The sequence below is a fragment of the Sinohyriopsis cumingii genome, unplaced genomic scaffold (genome assembly GCF_028554795.1).
Source record: "Sinohyriopsis cumingii isolate HCF-2022 unplaced genomic scaffold, ASM2855479v2 utg000160l, whole genome shotgun sequence".
In the NCBI taxonomy this organism is placed as follows: Eukaryota; Metazoa; Mollusca; class Bivalvia; order Unionida; family Unionidae; genus Sinohyriopsis; species Sinohyriopsis cumingii.
Window position 1 is genome coordinate 8,909,580 of NW_028315873.1, and position 23,566 is coordinate 8,933,145.

At 35.6% G+C, this 23,566-nt stretch overlaps 1 protein-coding gene across 1 annotated transcript in view; it reads left to right on the top strand.

The window, feature by feature from the left end:
* LOC149774740 (arf-GAP with SH3 domain, ANK repeat and PH domain-containing protein 1-like) overlaps positions 1-23,566 on the top strand; it is a 204,935-nt gene that overhangs the window by 112,965 nt on the left and 68,404 nt on the right. Inside the window, exons 15-17 of the mRNA XM_089944763.1 lie at positions 6,472-6,605; positions 15,339-15,427; positions 17,050-17,230. Coding sequence (XP_089800889.1) covers positions 6,472-6,605; positions 15,339-15,427; positions 17,050-17,230 — 404 coding nt within the window. The remainder of the gene's footprint in view (positions 1-6,471; positions 6,606-15,338; positions 15,428-17,049; positions 17,231-23,566) is intronic.

A 23,566-nucleotide genomic window follows, 5' to 3' on the forward strand; every position in this document is an offset into this window, starting at 1 on the left:
GGAATGACATTGAAGTCAGTGTCAGACCGCCTTAGGGACTCAATCTCCGGATTTTCTTTTGGGATTTACTCCCTTAGCCTTTCCCATGAGTGGGTATATCCGCAAGGCAGCAGAGGTATTGAATCGGAGTTTTCCTTCTCCTAGATGAGGTACCGTCCAAGGTTTACGAGTCCCATCTACCCAAAGTAACTGTTTTTAAGGCGTCAGAGGCCCGCTTTCACTCCTCCTGTTTAGGGGAAACGTGGTCCGCCGGACTTCAATTCTAAACCACTCGTGAAGGCCAGGAGTTGGATTTTAGTTGACAGAGGCAATCAGAGATGTAACCCATATGGGACATTTCTGGAGGAGTGGGGCGCTTGTCTCCCACTCCCACCCCGGCAATGTGAACCATAGACCATATATATATATATATACCCAGCAGACTAGTATATACTTTAAAACCCATGGCAATACATATTAAGTTAAACAGGCTTTATAGATGTGACTGATGGAGGTTATGTGACTCTTAAATGTTTCAGCAGATGTAACATTTTGAACTTCAGATCATGTTCAATCAGAAAAAAGACAAATCAGCAATGCTTTACAAATTAAAAAAGAATGTGATGTAATACAGCACTCAGACTGAACACATGCTCATTGCCTTTAAGATCATTCTGCAAAAAGTAGACATATAGACTAGTTAAAGTGAGTGTTTTATATAATAATTGGTTAGCATGTTTTGTGTTTGTATTCTGGTACTAATCCACATAGCTTTTGCACATTTGTGACAAGAATTTTAACCAGCAGCAGATCAGGTAATAGCAAAAATAAAATGTAGCTTTTTCATCACTTGTTCTCTAATTATGGCTTTTAATATATATATATATATATTACATTTTTTTATGCAAAATTATGCTTTTTGCAGCTTATTTTAGCAATAGTTACACATTGGGTTGGCATGTGTGCCTGCTACTATTGCATTGCTTTCTTTTTTGAGACTTATAATCTGTCATCCAAGCTAAATTCCCTCCAATTAGGAATGAAACTTTTCCTACTCATCTTCCCCACCATTCCCAGAAGGCTTCTGTATCTTTTCATTTTTGGTCGAAGAATAATTTGCCTGTGTGGCAAGCATGTTTTGCAGCATCCATAGGAGAGTTGCACATGTGCTGGAGGCTGTAGCAAAGATAACATGTCAGGTACTACATGTCCATGGTGCTCTTTGCAGAGCTACTTCATCTCTGCTGGGAAGCATCTTTGGAGACATTGAAGATGTTCCTGTACCACAGGGAGAACCTTCTAAGGTCTGCTTCTCTTATGGAGATAATAATCCCCTCTGTGGCATTTCAGGTTTTAGGAGACCATCAGCTCCAGTCCATGGCAGAGTCTTCTGGCTTATCCAAACAGCCAAGATGTGCACTCATTCTGACCATATTGTGGACCTTTCTTCCAAATTTTTCAAGCATATGCAACTGGAATCTCACAAGCAGTCACAATTCAGTATTATCTCAACCATCATGTGCTAAATGAGATGGTCAGAAAAGCCAATAGAGAATATAGAGAATGTTGTCAGACCCTTTCCTCTTTCTCAAGGAGGGTCATGGTTGGCCCTAGGGAGTTGAACCCTGGAAGGAGATCATCTAGCCCTGTTTTCAAGGGTTTGGTTGGGTGCCATGGACAATGAGTTGGTCCATTCCACCTTTAAGGATGGTTAGTGGCTTTATTTTTGGGAACATTCTTCCTGATAATGGGACCACCTTTTTCACTAGTTATAATTGGCTCATTTAAGGGATGTGAAGCTGGGATCTGGATCTTTCTGGTGTCATAAAGGTGGAAATGTATGACTAACAATTTTCTTTTTTGCCATGAAAAGATTTCTTTGTGAAGAACACTTCACAATAGAGATTCCTATCTTGGTCAGGAATGCCATAAGGCCTATGACTGGTCAGAGTCCATTGATCCTCAGGATGCACACTGTCACATCCCAATCCTCCTTACATGTGGAAAATATGTCTGGTTTTGTCTTGTCCAGGATGGTATTTAAATTTCAGGCTTGTCTGTTCAGCCTTGGCCCCCACTTCCAGAGATTTTTTTCCAGGGTAATGGGGCTAGTCACATCCCACATGAGGTCTTTCAGGATTAACATTCTTCAGTATTTCAATGACTATTTGATGCATAATATCAACAGAGGTTCTCTTTCAAAAGACATGTCCCTGTGTTCAACCACAGTGACCTATCATAGTCTTATCCTAAACCTAGAGAAGTTGGATCTTATCCTTTCTTAGGACTTAAGATATGTGCAGTTGAATTTTATAACCATCCTCAAGAAAGATAAAAAAATTCCTTTACTTCATATCAACTCTTCCGGCATAGACTTCATTATTGGTTCACCTTTAACCACATGTTCCTGGTGATTTGGAACTTGATTGCTGACTTTGTTCCCCAAGAAAGACTTTACTTATGCTTTCTTCAGTTCTGCTTCTCGTAAACTGGAGACTGCACAATGATCTTCTCTCATCTTCGATACCCCTGGGATACAATTTTCTTCTATACCCCTGGGATACAGCTTTCTTCAATACCCCTGGGATACAGTTTTCACCACCATCTGAGTTGGTGGCTAAATTGGGACTGGTTTATGTCTTGAGTCCTAATTCACATCTCAAAATTCCACTCCTTTCTCTACAGTTAACCCATCAGATTCAGGTGAGGGAACTCATTTGGAGCCAGAGGGCATAGTTCTACAGGGATTATTGTCCCAGGAGGAAGTAACCCTTCAAATAAACTGCCTGGAAATGTGAGCATTGTTTCTAGCCCTACATGATTAATAGGTATCATTGTGTACTGGTCACATCAGACAACATATCATTACATATTCCTTTTCTTTGCATAGAAGTCAGGAATCTCCTCTGTTGGGCAGCCTCATTCGAAAACACTAAGTCCATCACATTTATCAGACAGCCTATTCAGAGGGAGCATTGCAGTTCTCATTGCAGTCCATATACCCATCAGTTGCACTTTTCCAAATGTGGGGAAACCTTTGGTGGATTTGATTTGTTTAGAGACTCAACAAGCCTCATCTTTTATGTTTCTCCAGTCCCAGATGAGAGGCCCTTGGGCATTGGGCAGTGAGCACTTGAAGTCTAATGCAGGATCATCTGTCTGCATATTCCTTTTCACATCAATAATGATTCTGCATGGTGCTCTACAAAAGTCATGATCATCACTGCTCCATTCATCCTGGTAGCCTTTTGTGGGCCCCTGTAGTTGTGGTGAAGCAGTTTATGAGCCCAGGAGATTATCACAGAGGACGGACCCGCTGTCACATCACATAGCTCTCCTCCACAGTAGTCTACAGATTCTCTGCCTTAACACATGGTTCACCCCAAGCCCTCAATCAGCCAGGACTAATCTTCAACAAAGGATTGACAAATGCATTGTTCAGCTAGGATGCTATCCCCTTCCAAGATCTATGATGCAAGGATGCTATCCCCTTCCTTGACCTATGATGCAAAGTGGAAAAGCTTCTGTGGTTGTTGCAGTGGGAAATGCATTAATCTTATCTGTCCCCTTTTGAGCGTAGTTGCAGATTTACTAATCTTTCTTGTTGTGGAGAATGTCAATGGCTGTAGGGCAGACCTTTCTAACAGTCATCTTCTCTAAGGATTCAGCCAGTGACTTCCATCGTTCCGATCTCATCAGGTATTTTGAGCTTCAGAAACCAGTATTTAGCTCACTATGTCAGGATGGAATCTTTTTGCGTGTTCTTTGGCATTTTCAAACCATCCATATGAAACTTTAGAAATGCTTCCTTTGAGAATCTTTCCCTTCAGACACTTTTCATGTGTCCCTTTCCTCACTGAGGAGAAGGATTGAGCTTCATGCATTGTCAGAAGAAAAGGGTTGTTTAAGGTTCAATGGTAATTATGATTTGGCTTCTCTTTGTCAACCTAAGTTTTGGGTATCTGAGTGATTTTAAGGGTTGCCTGAACCAATCTCTAAACTGATCACTGCTGTCTCACCTCTGTCTGTATGGGTTTTTATCTCAGGATCCGCTAATGTGGTTATGTGAGAAAGCTTACAATTAGCTTCCTGTGGGTTGGTGATTCTTATCAGGATTTTCCAGGGTTCTTCCTGCACCAGTTTTACTAGCCACCATGTATAGCCTGTTTTGTGCTGAAAAATGGCATTGAACCCACAACAAAAAGAGTAACCAACATAGGTTTCTGGTTAAGAATCAGTTACCCTTTTGATGTTCCTAATGTTAGCTGTGTCTGTGATGGGGTTGATCAAGATATGATCCTTTGCTTTCTTAGGATTTTAAGGAACTTTTTGGCTTCTTCAGAAGGGCAGTGAACAGTCATAAGCATCTGTTCCTATATATTAATTGTTCCATTGATATTTTGCAATCAGCAATTTATCGGTTGATTTGTTGTCATTATCAAGAGAGATTATCAGTCCCTCACTGAGAGTGGCCTTTCCATTTTGAGAATTAAAGCCAATAAAGTTAGGTCTGTTGCTCTCTCTCTCTCTCTCTCTCTATATATATATGGCCTGTTTGACTCATTCATCTTGCTATATATATATGGCCTATTTGACTCATTCATCTTGCTATATATATGGCCTATTTGACTCATTGATCTTGCTATATATATATGGCCTATTTGACTCATTCATCTTGCTATATATATATATATACATATATGTATATATGTGTGTGTGTGTGTGTGTGTGTGTGTGTGTGACCTATTTGAATCATTCATCTTGCTGTATATATGGCCTATTTGACTCATTCATCTTTGGCTTTTGGTGGTCCATGCTATCTTCTCGTTATTTTGCTCTCAACCTTTGATGCATCACAGCGAAGGCATCTTTTAATTGGGTCTCATAGTAACAGCACAAAATATGGCCTAGACCTTCCTGCGTCCAGTAGTGAACACACCTACCATAAAGCTACTTACAATAGTTTTTAATACCAGAGATGTTGAGGTCATCAGCTTCTGACCTGACCCTGGTAAATTTGGCAATACATTTGTAACAGGTGTTGTATTATTACTGCTATTAAAATGTAGTGTTTTGGGTGGGTAAATATAATTATGTTATACTTACCTGGTACTGTTGCAAAGATTCATTCCTCCAGCCACTCTTGTGGCCTATTGATTAGAGTGTGCATCTCGGATGCGGGAGGTCCCGGGTTCAAATTCCGGCTGAGTCATACCAGAGACTTATAAAAATGATACTTGCAGCTGCCTCGCTTGGCACTCAGCATTAAGAGGTTAGTGTTAGGACTGGTTGGCCTGGTGTCAGTATAATGTGACTGAGTGGGGCATCATGCTACATTTCTGCGGCATGATGCCCTAGTGCTAGACATCAGTATAAACTGCCATGCTGCAGGCATCATAGTGATATGACTAAAAATTGTTAAAGATATGTTAAAAATCTAAATCACACACATACACCACACACACACTCATTCCTCCCACCCTGCTCTGATGTCCTATACTCTAGATCGAAGTCAAAAAGGGATAGTTTTCTGTATATTAGTTGTGATGTAGGTGTCAGACTTGGATCTTGCTCTTTTTAAGTATATCTACCCTTATATATGTTATTCAGATTTGTATTTCCATATTTAGATCTATTTAATTTTTTCTTCTTTTCCTTTTTCTCTTGTAACAGAATTTAAAGTCTATTCATTTTTATATGAAAACAGTATTTTTTTGTAGATTATAGGAAATATTTCACATGTAAAGTGGAAACATTTTGTATTGTCACTAGTTGTTTTTGAGTCATGACAATACAATGTGTCCATTTCACTCATGAAATATTTCCTCATATCCACTCAGAAAATGTAGATATCCATTATTTTTTAGATGTTAGAAATTATATGAGATAAACGGTCAGTACCATATGATTCAGATTCAAGAACATAATCAATTTTGTTTGTATTTTAAGAGGTACCACTTTGCTAATCTTAGTTTTTTGTATAGTTTTGATAATTTAGGATTGTTGAATTAAGGGTGACCATTGGATTTAGGGCTGTGCAATGGATTATGGATTGTCTGTTGGACTTAGGACTGTAATGGATTATGGATGGCCATTGGATTTAGGGCTGTGTATTGGATTATGGATTGTTTATTGGATTTAGAACTGTAATGGATTATGGATGGGCATTGGATTTAGGGCTGTGTATTGGATTATGGATAGCCATTGGATTTAGGGCTGTGTATTGGATTATAGATTGTCTGTTGGATTTAGGACTGTGATGGATTATGTATTGTCTATTGGATTTAGAACTGTAATGGATTATGGATGGGCATTGGATTTAGGGCTGTGTAATGGATTATGGATTATCTATTGGATTTAGGACTGTATTGATATCTGTTAACATCGCTTATGAAATATATGAGTAAGCAGTGAAACTGATTTGCTTCTAATTATTCTGCATGATGTTAATTGAAACAAGTAATACCAATGTGCTACCTAATGTAATTGCAGGTCCAGAATGGCTGTCAACCAATCTGGGTGTCCTGATTTGTTTAGAATGCTGTGGAATTCATCGACAGCTGGGTGTTCATGTATCCAGAACTCAGAGTATTGTTATTGACCAATTAGGCACATCCCAATTATTGGTAAGCAGTTTTAAAGATGTTCACATCAGAACTGTTGGTAAGCAGTTTTAATGATGTTCACATCACAACTGTTGGTAAGCAGTTTTAAAGATGTTCACAACTGTTGGTTAGTTTTAAAGATATTCACATCACAACTGTTGGTAAGCAGTTTTAAGGATTTTCACATATCTAGATAAGCAGTTTTAAGGATGTTGACATCACAATGGTTGGTAAGCAGTTTTAAAGATGTTCACATCACAACTGTTAGTAAGCAGTTTTAAGGATGTTCACAACTGTAGGTAAGTAATTTTAAAGATGTTCACATCACAACTGTAGGTAAGCAGTTTTAAAAATGTTCACATAACAGCAGTAGGTAAGTAGTTTAAATATGTTCCCATCACAGCCAGTGGTAAGCAGTTTAAAGATGTTCATATCACAGTTATTGGCCTAGTGGTTAGAGCATCCACCTCGGATACAGGAGGTCGTGGGTTTGATCCCCGGCTAAGTCATACCAGAGACTTAAAAATGATACTAACAGCTGCCTCGCTTGGCGTTCAGCATTAAGAGATTAGTGTTAGGACTGGTCGGCCTGGTGTCAGGATAATGTGACTGGGTGGGACATCATGCTACATGTCTGCGGCATGATGCCCCAGTGCTAGACATCACTATAAACTGCCACATTGCAGACATCGTAGTGATATGACTGAAAAATTGTTAAAGCTATGTTAAAAATCAAAATCACTTCACATCACATCAATTATTGGTTATTAATCTGTTTAATTTACGCACTCTCTGGTTGCATTAGCCAGTAAATTACATGTCAGATGAACTGATACTAGCATTTGCTTTATTTTTCTTTCTTTTAAACCCATAATTCCATTTTGGGAACAGATTGTACAAATGCTATAATGACATCTGTGAGAGATTTTATACATAATTGGAATAAGGTCATTCTGCAAAATAATGGCTGATTCTGCCATAAAAATAGCTACCATATGCAGAGGTTTGGTTATCCCATTAGGTGTCAAGACCATGAACACATCAAACAAAGCAGGTGTGGTGCAACCAAAGCACACCTCACTTCAACACAGATTTGATCTGTCATAGCAAGTGTGGTGCAACCAAAGCACACCTCAGTTCAACACAGGTTTTATCAGTCATAGCAAATGTGGTTCAATAAAAAATACCTCAGTTCAACACAGATTTGATCTGTCATAGTAAATATGGTGCAACCAAAGCATTCTGTAGTTCAGCATGGATTTGATCTTTCAGTATTGTTTTTCAGAGTCTCTATAATGAGACTATACAAAATATGTAAGTCCCACAAGAATAGCTTTTCCATCTTATTCATTTGCATGTAGATTAAATAGCTGATATTAATCAGGTGCGTTATATTTATGACTCCAGAAATAACTCAGAGACAGTGTCAGCTGACCTTGAGCATACAGTATGATGAGATGATTTTGTGTATGGGTATTTATATTCATCAATCCACCTGGGAACATCACCTCCACATTATATTCTTGACAAATGACAAGGTTATCAATTAATCCTCTATCTTTCCTGGAGGTCTGTCTTTCAAAACATTATGGCAGATGGCAATTTGCTTTTTAATTTGCACAAGCTGATATGAGACTACGGGCACCACATCCATCTGGTGTGATGCATCCATCCGGTGTGATACATCCATCCAGTGTGATAGATAGATCCATCTGATGTGATACAGTTCAATCATTTTCTCCATCAGATATGTTCCCTGATATAAGTCTCCTAGCTATCAAATCCAGCATCTACTTTTTAGATGAAATTTGACTTTTCAGTCCAGCTTATGGAGACAAAGGGCAATAACATTTGTTCATTACCTCCCCTTGCCACCACCAGCTGTTGCTAGTTTGAAAGAGTTGTGTTTGTACAACATTGTATGAGACACATCCTGTGAATTCAAACCAAACTGTGTTAAATTTATACCATGCAGAAAAGATTTTTTTTGAATTTTTTTGTATTAGTGTTCATCCTTAAAAAGTGTTAAATATTTTTTAATTTTGTGAATAATTTTTCAAATTTTTACACTTTCTCGGACTTGGCAATTTTAAGACCACATGGTACAAGACACTATTGTTGATTCATGTTGCTAGTCATGGTTTCACGCACATTGCATATTGTTTGCTTGTCCAATTCATAACTTGTGATTGTTTAGTGAATTATTAAGTCTGAATCATTAATTTATATTTTTTTGTTGTGCATTTCATTGAAATTTGTATAATAAATATAATAAGTATAATAAATGCAACAAGTTCAAGGCCAAGGAAGTCATGCCTTGTGTGTACGTAATGTACTTCACCAGTACCATGTAGTGTTTGTGCTATATGGTATGAGGGTATATTGACTTAGGTTGCAAAAGTTGACGAAGGCAAAGAAAGAGGATAATGATGATGCAAAATTAATAATTCCTACAAGTAATTATGATACAGTTGGGGAGTGTATCCCAGTTTGTTGGCAGCCCAGGTGATGTAAGTCCCCTCACATGTCTGAGCAAGGTCTACAGACCTGTGGGTCTGGTGCATGGGATTATTAACAGATCCAGTGGATCTATCCTTTACTACTGTGTATCCATCCTAAGCCGCCTATGATAAACAAACCAGATGAACTGTCCATCCAGCAGCCCTGTCATCTCAATCAGTAGTTCTTACTAAAAGATCCGTCCTTCTCATCAGGATTACGGCTTCATCTTTTAACAATTACAGAGATCTTAATGATAGATTTTCCATCCTAGCATGGCTACAGCTACATACAGTTACAATTATGGGGATCTTAGTTATAGATTCCTCCATCATGTCAGGTATACAGCTTTATTTCTCTACGAGTATGGATATCTTAGTGATAGATTTGTCCATCTTAATACGCCTATGGTACATAAAATTACAAATATAATTAGAGAGATCTTGGCATCCGTCTTTCCTGGCATAAGACTACCCAGGCACATTATGATAGGGATTTCAGTGATAGATCTATCCATTCAGACATGCCTGCAATACAGCTGGGACTGATATAAACCAGACCACTTGACCATCTATACTCCAGCTGTCTGTACCAGTACGGAAAAATCTGCTTCTTTTTTATTCATTGCTAACCTGCAGAGTATTAGGTATGAATTATATAGAGACAATGGCATTACATCATTGTTGCCACAGGGAATGATTTATCCCAAAATGGAAGGGAATTTATTAACCGTCTGGTACAAGACACATTCCACCTCCTATCATACTGAACTCATGGTGGTTAACATGTCTGCCCAACCCCGCCTTTTATAAAGTGGAATATAAAAAAATCTGCTTCACTGAAGTGGGTTTGGAACATTGTGGCCATGTCTTCATTGTTATATTTGGCCTCCTTGGCAGGTTTTCTTACTTGGGAGAAAAACTCTGCCATCCAACATGCCTTGGAGTCGATGGCCCAAATCGCTCAGGTCATTAAGAGAGAAGCTTACCATTCAGCTGTGAATTTGTTGGTTGCCTCTACCAGTCTCAATTTGATATGTCATAGTGCATGTTTTTGCTGCATAAAACTACCCCCAGCCCCTCCCTCCCCCCCAAGTTTTGGAGCAGATTTGTCAAAGTTTGGAAGCAGGCTGCTGAAGTACTACCCCTCCACCTTTCTGCTCCAGGTGTATCTATGTTTTGAAAACTAGCCATCCCTGCCACAATGGATGGAAGATGGGTAAGGAGGCCAAAGTTTGTACCAGTCATAGGAGGCTATGGAGGTAAGAAACCAAAGTTTCTCCTGTCTCATGCTGCTGACTTAACATCCCCACCATCTGTAGATAATCAGCTTGGGGTACCAAACTCCTGCGATTATTTCCACAAAATGAATGGGTGATTAAAGTCATTCCATTGGGGCTTCATGCCAGTAATATACAGTTGGGTAGCGCAATTCTTGTCCGACTTCAAATAAGGTCAATAGCAATTGGGAGGAGGGCAACTACCTGTTCAAATCAATGTCCATATGGAAGCTAACATAAATACCATTCGGTTGTTGAAGGACAGTTTCTTCAAGATGTCAGTCCTGATTATCTTGGACAACTCCATAGTGGTGACTTACCTCCTCCATCAGGGGGTCACCAGATCACCTGCCCTATGTGTGTTGGTTTGGCAGTTTTTTGAGGAATGCTGGGCAACTTCAGATCAGTATAATAATAAACAGATACATTCCCAGAAGACTCAGTGTCTGGCTGACATTCTCCCCAGAAAGGTTCAAGTTATACAGAAGGGTTCTTTCATCTTTTGGATTGGGGGCATTCAATGATCTACTTTTTTGCTACAAAGTTGTCTCACTGGTTCAGGTACCTTAGGCTTGAGCCTTGGATGCACTGGCAGTCTGTTGGGAGGGGCTATGGATATTTGCCTAACGCCAATGGCAATCTGTTGGGAGGGGCTATGGATATTTGCCTTACGCCAATGGCAAACTGTTGGGAGGGGCTATGGATATTTGCCTAATGCCAATGGCAATCTGTTGGGAGGGGCTATGGATATTTGCCTAATGCCAATGGCAATCTGTTGGGAGGGGCTATGGATATTTGCCTAATGCCAATGGCAATCTGTTGGGAGGGCTATGGATATTTGCCTAGCGCCAATGGCAATCTGTTGGGAGGGGCTATGGATATTTGCATAACTCCAGTGGTCTTAGTACCAAAATTATTACAGAAAATAAGGGGACACGATTGTATGATAATTCTGATTGCTCCTTACGGATGGGACAAACCTTGGTCAGTGATCTACATGATCCAGCAATGGACCTACCCAGGAATTTTAGGTACAAACTGAATCTCTCCATACTACCATTGTTGCAAGTGTACATCCCTGTCATTTCATCACTCTTATCAGGAAAGCCTTGCAAGAGAAAGAGTTTAGAAATTTGATTGTGAAGAGAATCTCAAGAGCAAGAAAGTTCCCAGCTCTGAATGCTTATAAGTGTTATGTTTTCAGGAATTTATGTTGACTCAGTAGCATAGTCCCTTTGAGTGCTTCAATCCCTCAACTTGCTGACTTTATTTATCAAGCTCTATGAAGAGAAATAGTGGGCACCAGTTACCATTAAAAGCTACTGATCATTTTATCTGAAACATTCAGGTATCATGGCAGAAGAGATATTGGTCATGATAAAAACCTGTCATATCTACAATCCAATTTTTATTTGAATATGCCAAAATCTCTAACAATGTTTCAAAATGTAGTCTGTCTTGGATCTTGTCATGGCTTATGTCAGAAAAATTCAAGCCATTAGTCCAAGTCTTGCTGAAGTAGCTACCATACTAACCAGATTCCTGACAATTTTATTTTTGGCGTACAGGTTGAGATACTTGCCTTGATAGTCGACTCAAACTAGATTCAGTTCAAATCAGATAGTTTGTTGAACATCATGACTCAACCAAGCTTAGTAGCCAGAAAGCATTTACAATTAGTGGGCAGTCAGATGGTCATCATGTGGTCCTTCTTGTCTGTAGAAAAGTTGAGACCTGGGGCCGTGCACCCGCAAGCACCACTTAAGAACACAGATACAAGTCATGGAATGAACAAAAGTCTTTTTCTCCTTGTGAAAATGAGCAAGCAGGTATGACGTTCCAAGTCAAATCTTTGTGGCTTAGGTGGGTTATATGCTCAGAGTCACCTCTTGAGAATTTCAGCTCATGAAATAAGATAGCTGCAATTCTCACATCTGAAGGCAAAGTTTCTAATACATCATAGAGGCTGTTGACAGGCATGCAGCATCGACCTTCTGGAGTTTTTATCTCGGGGTGTGTAGCTTTGCAGGGACAAGACCTGAATCTGGCGGGTCCTCTTGCTGAGGCTAAGATGATGACCAGACCCAGTTTAATCAACACAGCCTCTTAGATTTGCTGGATGTGCTAGTGAGTTTTGATAGTAAAGAGATCTCAATAATCATCTTAACTAGACAGTGTGGTAATGTTCATTGACCATATGCTGTGTTGCTTTAGATAGGGTCATTGTTCACATAGGGAATCCAATCTTTCTTCCAAGCTATCGGTAGTTTTCAAAGTATTTCCTTCTTCTTCTTAATTATTCTCCTAACGTTGATGTGATCGAGGCATATATTTGACAGAAAGCAAACTTCTAAGCAAATAATGTTAATTCTTATTACCTACCTGGTCACATTACTTGACAAACCTTCCCAGCCATAATGCCATGCAAGCATCCTTGTTGTTATATCACTCATCTTAAAAACAAAACTACTGACATCATATGGTGGCAAGGGGAAGTAACTACCTTTTGCTATGTGAGATAGAAAAGACAAATTTTCATCTTTTTACTAGGGCTATATTTGGGAGGTAGCAGGCTTATGTCTTAATGTGATCGGGTAAGTATTATTGGCAAAACACAATTTACATTTAAATTAACTTTTTCTATGGAAACAGCTTTCAGAGATGAGGGTAAAGGTGGGCTGGATCAAAAGAAATTAAATGAGACAAAAAATGCAGGTGAATAAATTAAAACTAATGGTAAAAATTCTTTAGTGTTTATAGAGATATAACAGAAACTGGTTCACATGTTACACTTACAGGCAGGATCCACATCACAGTACAACTGTGTACCAGTTAAACTCTACACCCCAGTTTAGTAAAAATTTGGATGCTATGCATTATCATTACTACAACCAATTAGATGCTGATATGTGTTTGAATGTCATTTACAGTTTACATTTAATTTTTCAATGTATGCTTCACTTTTACTGTTTTAAGAGGGAAAATTCCAGTATGTACTTTCAACTTGAATGTGGCCTATTTATGAACAATATGCCATTTTGATTTCGATCTTCATTTCTCTTTCAAGAATGTGAAAAAATAATCCTTCATTATGCATCGGTGTTGGATGGGACGATGCCACCTCATGTCAGATGTACAGGTCAACGTAGACAGAGTTGTCATGGTGGGCTGGTATTTTCGTATACTATATGCCAATGTATATGAAGGATTCTAATAATTTTCAAGTACTCAGCATTCTTGGAGTTTCAGTAGAGTGGAGGTATTGAATAAACACTGACGTTGATGTCTGCAAAAGCAAATACTTGTCCACTTCATTTTGACCATAATTCTCCTAGTTCCATTCAGAGCACCTGCTCTTTAGAAATGGGGCAAAGGTGGTTAACTTTGTGAATGTTCATTCATTGTACATTCTGGCATCAGATTGTGCAGTCATCTCATGTTTTGGCACACATACTGTTTGTACTTGGGATCATGGTAAGGGAATGCATTGTCACAAGTACAACATCCTCATCGTAAAAGTATGTACTGTTTTTTTCAGGGTATATTATTAACAATACGCCATTACCATTGGGGCCTGCAATTGATGCCTTAGTTACAGATTTGAATTTTTGTATTTGTTTCATGACTACCTAGATTCTTTAATGTTATATTTGTCCTGGCTTACTCGTATGTCTCCCTAGCTTACTTATAAGTCCTCCTAGCCTAATCAGAAGTCCCCATAGCTTACTCTGAAGTCCCCATAGCTTACTCTGAAGGCTCTTTCTGACCATTGCAGCTTGAAGTGGGAATAAATTTGTTTCTTTAGTGGTAAACATTCCATATCAATGACTATGTTGTATATTGTGATAGGTTACTCTATTAAGGTTTGCTGTGTATTGTATCTGTGAAATCAAATAGGAATTATACGAGTGGATTGCATGATGCATATATTTAATTTCAGGCCTCAATTGTGACTTTCACTGAGTTAAATTTGACTTGTGACAAGATCATACACAGCTGACAACTTTCAATGAGTAAAATGTATCGCCTAGAAGTGGATAATGATTTTAAGGTCAATGGTTTAACATGATAAACAAAATGGATGTGTGTATGTTTGTATGTGAGCATCACAGAAACCATTGCACAGATCATCTCAAAAGTGTGATTTGTGCAAATTTTCTGGATGAAGGATAGCAGTGAATTAAAAGAATTAAAAGAAAGAGTTATTGAAATTAATGATTTCCATAAAATATATAGCAGGTGCTTTCAAAGTACTTGAAAGTACACCAACACAATTAGCACATCATTCACCTGGAAATATGAACAAAACTGGAAGCGTCAGAAGCAAAACCAATTTTGATTTTTTGTGAAAACATTTACAACTTTGCTGTCTCTACATATTAAGTAATTGTGTGGTGATTTTAGTTTAGAAAATACTTTACTGATAGTACTTTTGACTATTTAATTTTGTAAATTTGGCTCAGACATGAACTCTTTAAAACTCAGTAGAACATAGAATGTGACTTAAATAGAAAAGCACAATTTCTTATAATAACAGGATCATTTCTGATTCAAAATTTCGATCATGGGAAGAAAACAATAACTTCTGTCATTTTCAAGATTATTCAATGTTATGTATTTTCAGAGGTTGATTATTGTAATTTAAATAGTACCTGCTGTAGGTAAGACATAATCAACGATATCTTTATAATAATCAATGATATCTCAATAATCAATGATGTCTTTGATATAATCAATGATATTTTTGATATAATCAATGATATTTTTATAATCAGTGATATCTTTGATATAATCAATGATGTTTTTATAATCAATGATATCTTTATAATCAATGATATCTTTGATATAATCAATGATATTTTTATTATCAGTGATATCTTTGATATAATCAACGATATTTTTATAATCAATAATATCTTTATAATCAATGATATTTTTGATATAATAGATTAAAGACAGAAATATTTCTTTTGCAGATATTGAGCATGATAGGAAATGACAACTTTAATGAAGTTTTAGAGGCCAGATTAGACCATTCAATAAAACCTCAACCTAATAGTCCCATGTAAGTCTCTTATTTTTCTACATCTATTCATCTTCGTCTTTCAATTGATCTCTCTCTCTCTCTCTTTCTCTGTCTTTGTATTATCTATATTGTCTCTGCTGAATCCTGTTGTGCCTGTGTATGACAAGATGTAGTTACTACTTTTTTGTCCCACCGGTCTATTACTTTTTGTCTCACCTGTGTATTACTTTTTTTCTTGCCTCTGTATGACAAGACATAGTTATTACCATTTGTCTCACCTCTGTTTAACAAGACATGTATTACCTTTTGTCGTGGGGCCCCAGATGGTCTAAAGCGCTCATTGTTATGGATCACTGCCATCTCACCTCTGTCTGTGTGAGTTCGAGTCTTGGATTTGGCTAATGTGGTTATATGAGAAAGCTTGGCAGTAGCTTCTCGTGGGTTAGTGGTTCTTTCCGGGGGTTATTCCGGGTTGTTCCTCCACCATTTATACAGGACACCATGTATAGCCTATCATGTGCTGACAAATGACATTAAACCCTACAACAAAACCTTTTGTTATGCATGTGAATGACAAGAGTGTTACCTTTTGTCTTGCCTGTGTGTGACAGAACATTAGTATTACTTTTGTCATGCCATTCACAGACAAGACATAATGTAATGATGATAAACCATAAAACCAGAGCAAATAATAAATGTTTTCCTGCCCAAGTCTTATATGCATGTAAAAGATATAAACTTTTTGGTGTCTGAATACCTATAGACACAAAAATGTGAAGACAAAATACCATGTCTATAAACTGTTATAATTGTTTTTGTGTTATTTATTTTGCATCTACATATTTTCTGATTTCTCTTAAAATAAAATAAAGGTAAGTAAAAACTCATATTTCACAGGCTGCTTTTAGTTTACCATGGGTACAGTACTTACACATTGCAAATTATGCTTAACATCACTTCAGTGTTTGTTTATTCCTAAAATTATTTGATGCAGGTTTTTCTTAATTCATCATTTTTCTATTTCTAAATCTAATTCTTCAAGATCACATTTGGTTATATTCCATTGCTGTTTTCTTTGCTTTGTTTCAGTTGCTAAAGATTTATCATTTTTCAGTGATACAAGTGACAAATATTTAATGAATATATATATATATATATATATATATATATATATATATATATATATATATATATATATATATACATATATATTAGGCACACAGCAGTGTATATTCACATAACTCATATATTCATGAAAGAATTAACATCTGATAGGTTAAAATTCATACTATAGATCATCATTTACTTATTTTAGTTTTGTATTTTGGTATAACATGCTTAACACAAATTGATAATTTTCAAACATTCTTACTAATTTTTATTTTTTACAAGCTGATTGTTTTGGTGGCTCCTTTTGTTTCTTATTGTTGGATTTGTCTTTCCTTTTCCAACAGAAATCCAGGCCAGTTAATTGTTTAAACCAGAAACTGGCTTTGGTAAAGAGGGAATTTGTCCAAAAGCAATGCTGGTTCCCGTTTGTTTAGATAATATTAATCATTTTATCCATTTGCGTGTCCACTATATATATGATGCATCCATTTGAGTGTCCTCTATGGACAGGTCTCGCCACAGTATTTTCAGTATTTATGGTTTTCTTACAGGAAAGAACGAGAAGAATTTATCCAGGCAAAGTATGTACAGCATCGCTTTGCCATTCAGACGTGTACTGATACATCTGAGTTACTTCAGGACTTGAAGTTAGCAATAGAAGGTCGTGAGATTCAGGCATTGTTACAAGTCTACGCGGAGGGTCTTGACCTGATGACGGCACTTCCAGACTTGGTCAGTAGCAGTGATATGCAAATTCTGTACAAGTTGATGCCTTTTGTAAAACAAGTGTAATTTTGTTAAAATACACACTCTAAATGGTTTTGAAAGCTTTTGTTTATTTTATCATCACTGCATGCAACCTTTTAGAATATTCTGAAGGATACAAAATGTTGTATAGTGAGATTAACTATTGTCCGTTACACATTGCTTCTGATAACTAGCATGTACACTCCACCATTGATAACTTCCTGATGGATAGCTTATGAACCTGATTTTAATGCATGGGCAGGCATAGATCCCACTTTTTTAACATAGAAAATACCAGAAGAATTTACATTATTTGTTGAATGTGAAGAAAATCGTGATTGAAGTGGATAAACAAAACCTGATATAGTTCTCGTTTTATCGTCCGAAATTGTTGGTTTGAGTACAGAAATTTGAATTATATTGGTGACAATTTCAACCTTATATTAGTCCTGTATTTTTTGTTGCATTTTCTTTTTATAAAATCAATTCGCAGCAAATATTTCTTGTAATTTGGACAGTGAAAATCTCACATGGTCTGCCAGTGGCAACACTTGAAGAAATAAATAGCAAGCTTTGTTCTATGAAATTTTTGTATTGGTTGTATATTTTAATTGTTTCAGTGTAATCAGGATAGATGCAGAATGCCTTTCTCTATTCACGTGTGAAATATGTTGTAGACATACTTGTGTTGTTGCTCTCAGTTAAAAGTAGACCTGTTTTGTATTATCATGCTAATTATGTCTCTTGTATCAATCAGACAAGGAGATGGAATAAAACAAAAATTAAAAGGCATGCAAATTTGAGAGCTATTGGTCATGGAATAAAACAAAAGTTAAAACTACCTTAAATTAACCTTTCCATTCACATGTGATGAAAGATAGCAAGGCAACCTAGCAAAAGGAATACTCATTCAATTCAAAGTCTGTTTGATAGGTACGGTTATTTATGGAAAAGCAGGTTCCAAAGTTTGTATTGAACTTAAGATTCCTGTATTGGCGTTCAAGGGTAAGCAGAAGTTTCATTATTACTTGCATCAGATTTTCAATGAAAAATCAATTTTGTAAAGTTTAGTTTGTTGACAGATAAAAAAGAATGTCTCTACCATTTGAACAATATCAATATTGTTTTTTTTGTGTAAAAAGCAGTGACAGAGTACACAATGTTTGGCAATGGGGCACATGTGTACTTGATGTGTTGAAACATCTTGGAGTTGTGCTTTTAACAATATTTTGTACATTATTTATCTTGAAAATAATCCTAATTTATATCAGAAGTGAACAGTTTCATTAAGAAAGATATTTATTGGCAATTATTCCCAGTGAATTATAAAACGAGCATTCAGCCATTAAACATTGCTGCTAACCATTCCCCCATCCTTGTGTTCTTGATGTCTGGTCAGGATGTCATCCTTGTCTTCATTTTTCAGAGATCCCTTAGTAATTCTCACCGTTATGGATAGTGTGGTCTATGATTTTGGATATGTTGTGCATGAGTTATCAATAGAGAGGTGTAGTAAACTCCCCGTCAGTTCATCTTATTTAATAACATCAATTTCCTTTCTACTTCCCTTGATTTTCAGTTTGCATTATGTTCTTTAATATGGAATATCAATCTATATTCATATAATGCAAGCAAATTAGCTCAAACTGTGTTAAGTGTTTTCAAAATGAAGCACATAGTAGTACAAAGATTAATGAATAATGGCCATTTTCTGCCCCACTCCCATTTTTTATGAAAAAATAAAGTGAATACAATGGCCAGTATACAAATCAAATTGTTTTACAGTTCATAAATTTCTATTTGATACAAAGAGATACCATCTCACATAGACTTATATTGATGCAAAGAGATACCATCTCATATAGATTGCTTTTTTGATAGAAAGAGATACCATCTCACATAGACTGTTTTACTGATACCAAGATACCATCTCAGATAGACTGCTGTTTTGATACAAAGAGATACCATCTCACATAGACTGTTATGTTGATGCAAAGAGATACCAACTCACATAGACCGCTAATTGATACCGAGATACCATCTCATGGCTGCTGTATTGATACAAAGTGATAACTATCTCACATAGACTGCTGTATTGATAGAAAGTGATACCATCTCACATAGACTGCTATATTAATACAAAGTGATACCATCTCACATAGATTGCTTTACTGATACAAAGTGATACCTTCTCACATAGAATACTATATTAATACAAAGTGATACCATCTCGCATAGACTGCTGTATTGATACAAAGTGATACCATCTCACATAGACTGCTTTATTAATACAAAGAGATACCATCTCACATAGACTGCTATATTGGAAACTGCAAAATATATGCTCAGGTTAGGAACTTTAAGACTCCTTTCAGCATCTTGCATCCATGGCAACTGGCACATGGACTGGAAACTTAAGACAGACATGACACAATTCTACATATTATATGCAATATATATCATATGCAGGCAATTCAAGATGATGCAGAAAATGTCCTTATCAAATATTGAAAATTTTCCTTTCAGATGAAATGGAAAAGAAATTTTTCAGAGTGATAAATGCAAATTGCAAAATTTCCATAAAGGCACAGGAGTTTTGAAACTTAACAGGGCTCCAAATACATAGTAGCAAGTAGTGGAATACTTGCTTGCTCTATGGTTTTTCTACCTTGTTAAATATTTGTTAAAATTTTTTTGTTACCCAAAATTTTGAAGAAAAAAACTCCCAGTGGCATAAGGTTTAAACTTCTGACACTTTTGCCCTGATGACGATATTGGTTAAAAATTGTTGATATTTACATCAGAGTGAATGAAACTGTATCATGATGCTGTAAAATGACTAATATTACCCCATCAAATATTTAGAGTTCTTGCATCTGAGGACTTTAAATAGTGTAGATTTGTGTTAGCACATATCCATTTCAAGAATTTTTTTATATATGCTTAGTGTTAACTCATGTCCATTTCAAGATTTTTTTTATATATATTCTTAGTGTTAGAACATGTCCAATTCAAGAAAATAATTATATATGCTTAGTTTTAGAACATGTCCAGTTCAAGAAAATAATTATATATGCTTAGTGTTAGAACATGTCCAATTCAAGAAAATAATTATATTTGCTTAGTGTTAGAACATGTCCAGTTCAAGAAAATAATTATATATGCTTAGTTTTAGAACATGTCCAGTTCAAGAAAATAATTATATATGCTTAGTGTTAGAACATGTCTAATTCAAGAAAATAATTATATATGCTTAGTGTTAGAACATGTCCAGTTGAAGAAAATAATTATATATACTTAGTGTTATAACATGTCCAATTCAAGAAAATAATTATATATGCTTAGTGTTATAACATGTCCAATTCAAGAAAATAATTATATATGCTTAGTGTTCGCTGATGTCCAGTTCAGGAAAATAATTATATACGCTTAGCTTTAGAACATGTCCAGTTCAAGAAAATAATTACATATATGCTTAGTGTTAGAACATGTCCAGTTCAAGAAAATAATTATATATGCTTTGTGTTAGAACATGTCCAGTTCAAGAAAATAATAATATATGCTTAGTGTTAAAACATGTCTAATTCAAGAAAATAATTATATATGCTTAGTGTTAGAACATGTCTAATTCAAGAAAATAATTATATATGCTTAGTGTTAGAACATGTCCAGTTCAAGAAAATAATTATATATACTTAGTGTTATAACATGTCCAATTCAAGAAAATAATTATATATGCTTAGTGTTCGCTGATGTCCAGTTCAGGAAAATAATTATATACGCTTAGCTTTAGAACATGTCCAGTTCAAGAAAATAATTACATATATGCTTAGTGTTAGAACATGTCCAGTTCAAGAAAATAATTATATATGCTTTGTGTTAGAACATGTCCAGTTCAAGAAAATAATAATATATGCTTAGTGTTAAAACATGTCTAATTCAAGAAAATAATTATATATGCTTAGTGTCAGAACATGTCTAATTCAAGAAAATAATTATATATGCTTAGTGTTAGAACATGTCTAATTCAAGAAAATAATTATATATGCTTAGTGTTAGAACATGTCTAATTCAAGAAAATAATTATATATGCTTAGTGTTAAAACATGTCTAATTCAAGAAAATAATTATATATGCTTAGTGTTAGAACATGTCCAGTTCAAGAAAATAATTATATATGCTTAGTGTTAGAACATGTCTAATTCAAGAAAATAATTATATATGCTTAGTGTTAAAACATGTCCAATTCAAGAAAATAATTATATATGCTTTGTGTTAGAACATGTCCAGTTCAAGAAAATGATAATATATGCTTAGTGTTAAAACATGTCTAATTCAAGAAAATAATTATATATGCTTAGTGTCAGAACATGTCTAATTCAAGAAAATAATTATATATGCTTAGTGTTAGAACATGTCTAATTCAAGAAAATAATTATATATGCTTAGTGTTAAAACATGTCCAATTCAAGAAAATAATTATATATGCTTAGTGTTAGAACATGTCTAATTCAAGAAAATAATTATATATGCTTAGTGTTAGAACATGTCCAATTCAAGAAAATAATTATTTATGCTTAGTGTTAGAACATGTCCAGTTCAAGAAAATAATTATATATGCTTAGTGTTTGCTGATGTCCAGTTCAGGAAAATAATTATATACACTTAAATGTCCAGTTCAAGAAAATAATTATATATGCTTAGTGTTAGAACATGTCCAGTTCAAGAAAATAATGATATATGCTTAGTGTTAAAACATGTCTAATTCAAGAAAATAATGATATATGGTTAGTGTTAAAACATGTCTGATTCAAGAAAATAATTATATATGCTTAATGTTAGAACATGTCCAGTTCAAGAAAATAATAATATATGCTTAGTGTTGGCTCATGTCCAGTTCAGGAAAATAATTATATATGTTTAGTGTTAAAACATGTCCAATTCAAGAAAATAATTATATATGCTTAGTGTTAGAACATGTCTAATTCAAGAAAATAATTATATATACTTTGTGTTAGAACATGTCCAGTTCAGAATATATGCTTAGTGTTAGAACATGTCCAATTCAGGAAAATTATTTATATATGCTTAGTGTTAGAACTTGTCCAATTCAGGAAAATAATTATATATGCTTAGTGTCATTATGCTGAGTGTCATTATGCTTAGTGCCAGTGTCATTATGCTAAGTGTCATTATGCTTAGTATCATTATGCTTAGTGTCATTATGCTAAGTGTCAATATGCTTAGTGTCAGTGTCATTATGCTAAGTGTCATTATGGTTAGTATCATTATGCTTATTGTCAATATGCTAAGTGTCATTATGCGTAGTGTCGATGTCATTATATTTAGTGTCAATATGCTTAGTGTCATTATGCTTAGTGTCTTTATGCTTAGTGTCATTATGCTAAGTGTCATTATGCTTAGTGTCAGTGTCATTATGTTAAGTGTCATTATGCTTAGTTTCATTATGCTTAGTATCATTATGTTTAGTGTCATGCTTAGTGTCATTATACTAAGTGTCATTATGCTTAATGTCTGTGTCATTATGCTTAGAGTCATTATGCTTATCATTATGCCTAGTGTCATTATGCCTAGTGTCATTATGCTAAGTGTCATTATGCTTAGTGTCAGTGTCATTATGCTTAGTGTCAGTGTCATTATGCTAAGTGTCATTATGCTTAGTATCATTATGCTTAGTGTCATTATGCTAACTGTCATGCTTAGTGTCAGTGTCAATATGCTTAGTGTCATTTTGCTTAGTGTCAGTGTCATTATGCTTAGTGTCATTATGCTTTTCCTCAAAGTTAGCTTCAGAGTGTGATAATTTTTTGACCTGATTTCCCTGAAAATATATTTGTGATTATATCTCAGTTTTCAGGTTGTTTCTGTTAGGATCACTTAACTATGTTCATGCAATGAAATTTGATATATGGAATTAAAATAGCAGCAAGATAAGTTATGAGTTTTTATGAACCGTTATGTATCAAATTCCTTTCCAGTAATGTTGGTATATTGATTACCTTGTTCATGTAGCATACATATGTAATAAATAAGTTTATAGATACTGGAAGAAATGTTTGCAGATATACCATAGCACTAGTAAAGAAGTGTTCCAATTTTACTGACATTCCGCTAATTGACATTAGTAATTTTACAGTATTTAGTTGTAACTGAGATTGGTTTGGTTTGGTGATGTATGGTGCAGAAACATGGGAAGATTAGTGCTGATGCAGTTGAAGTAAAGTGCCTTACCCTGCGATCCATCACAGTAACCAACCTGGGCTGGTCCTACAGTAGGATTTAAATCTGCACCCACTTCAT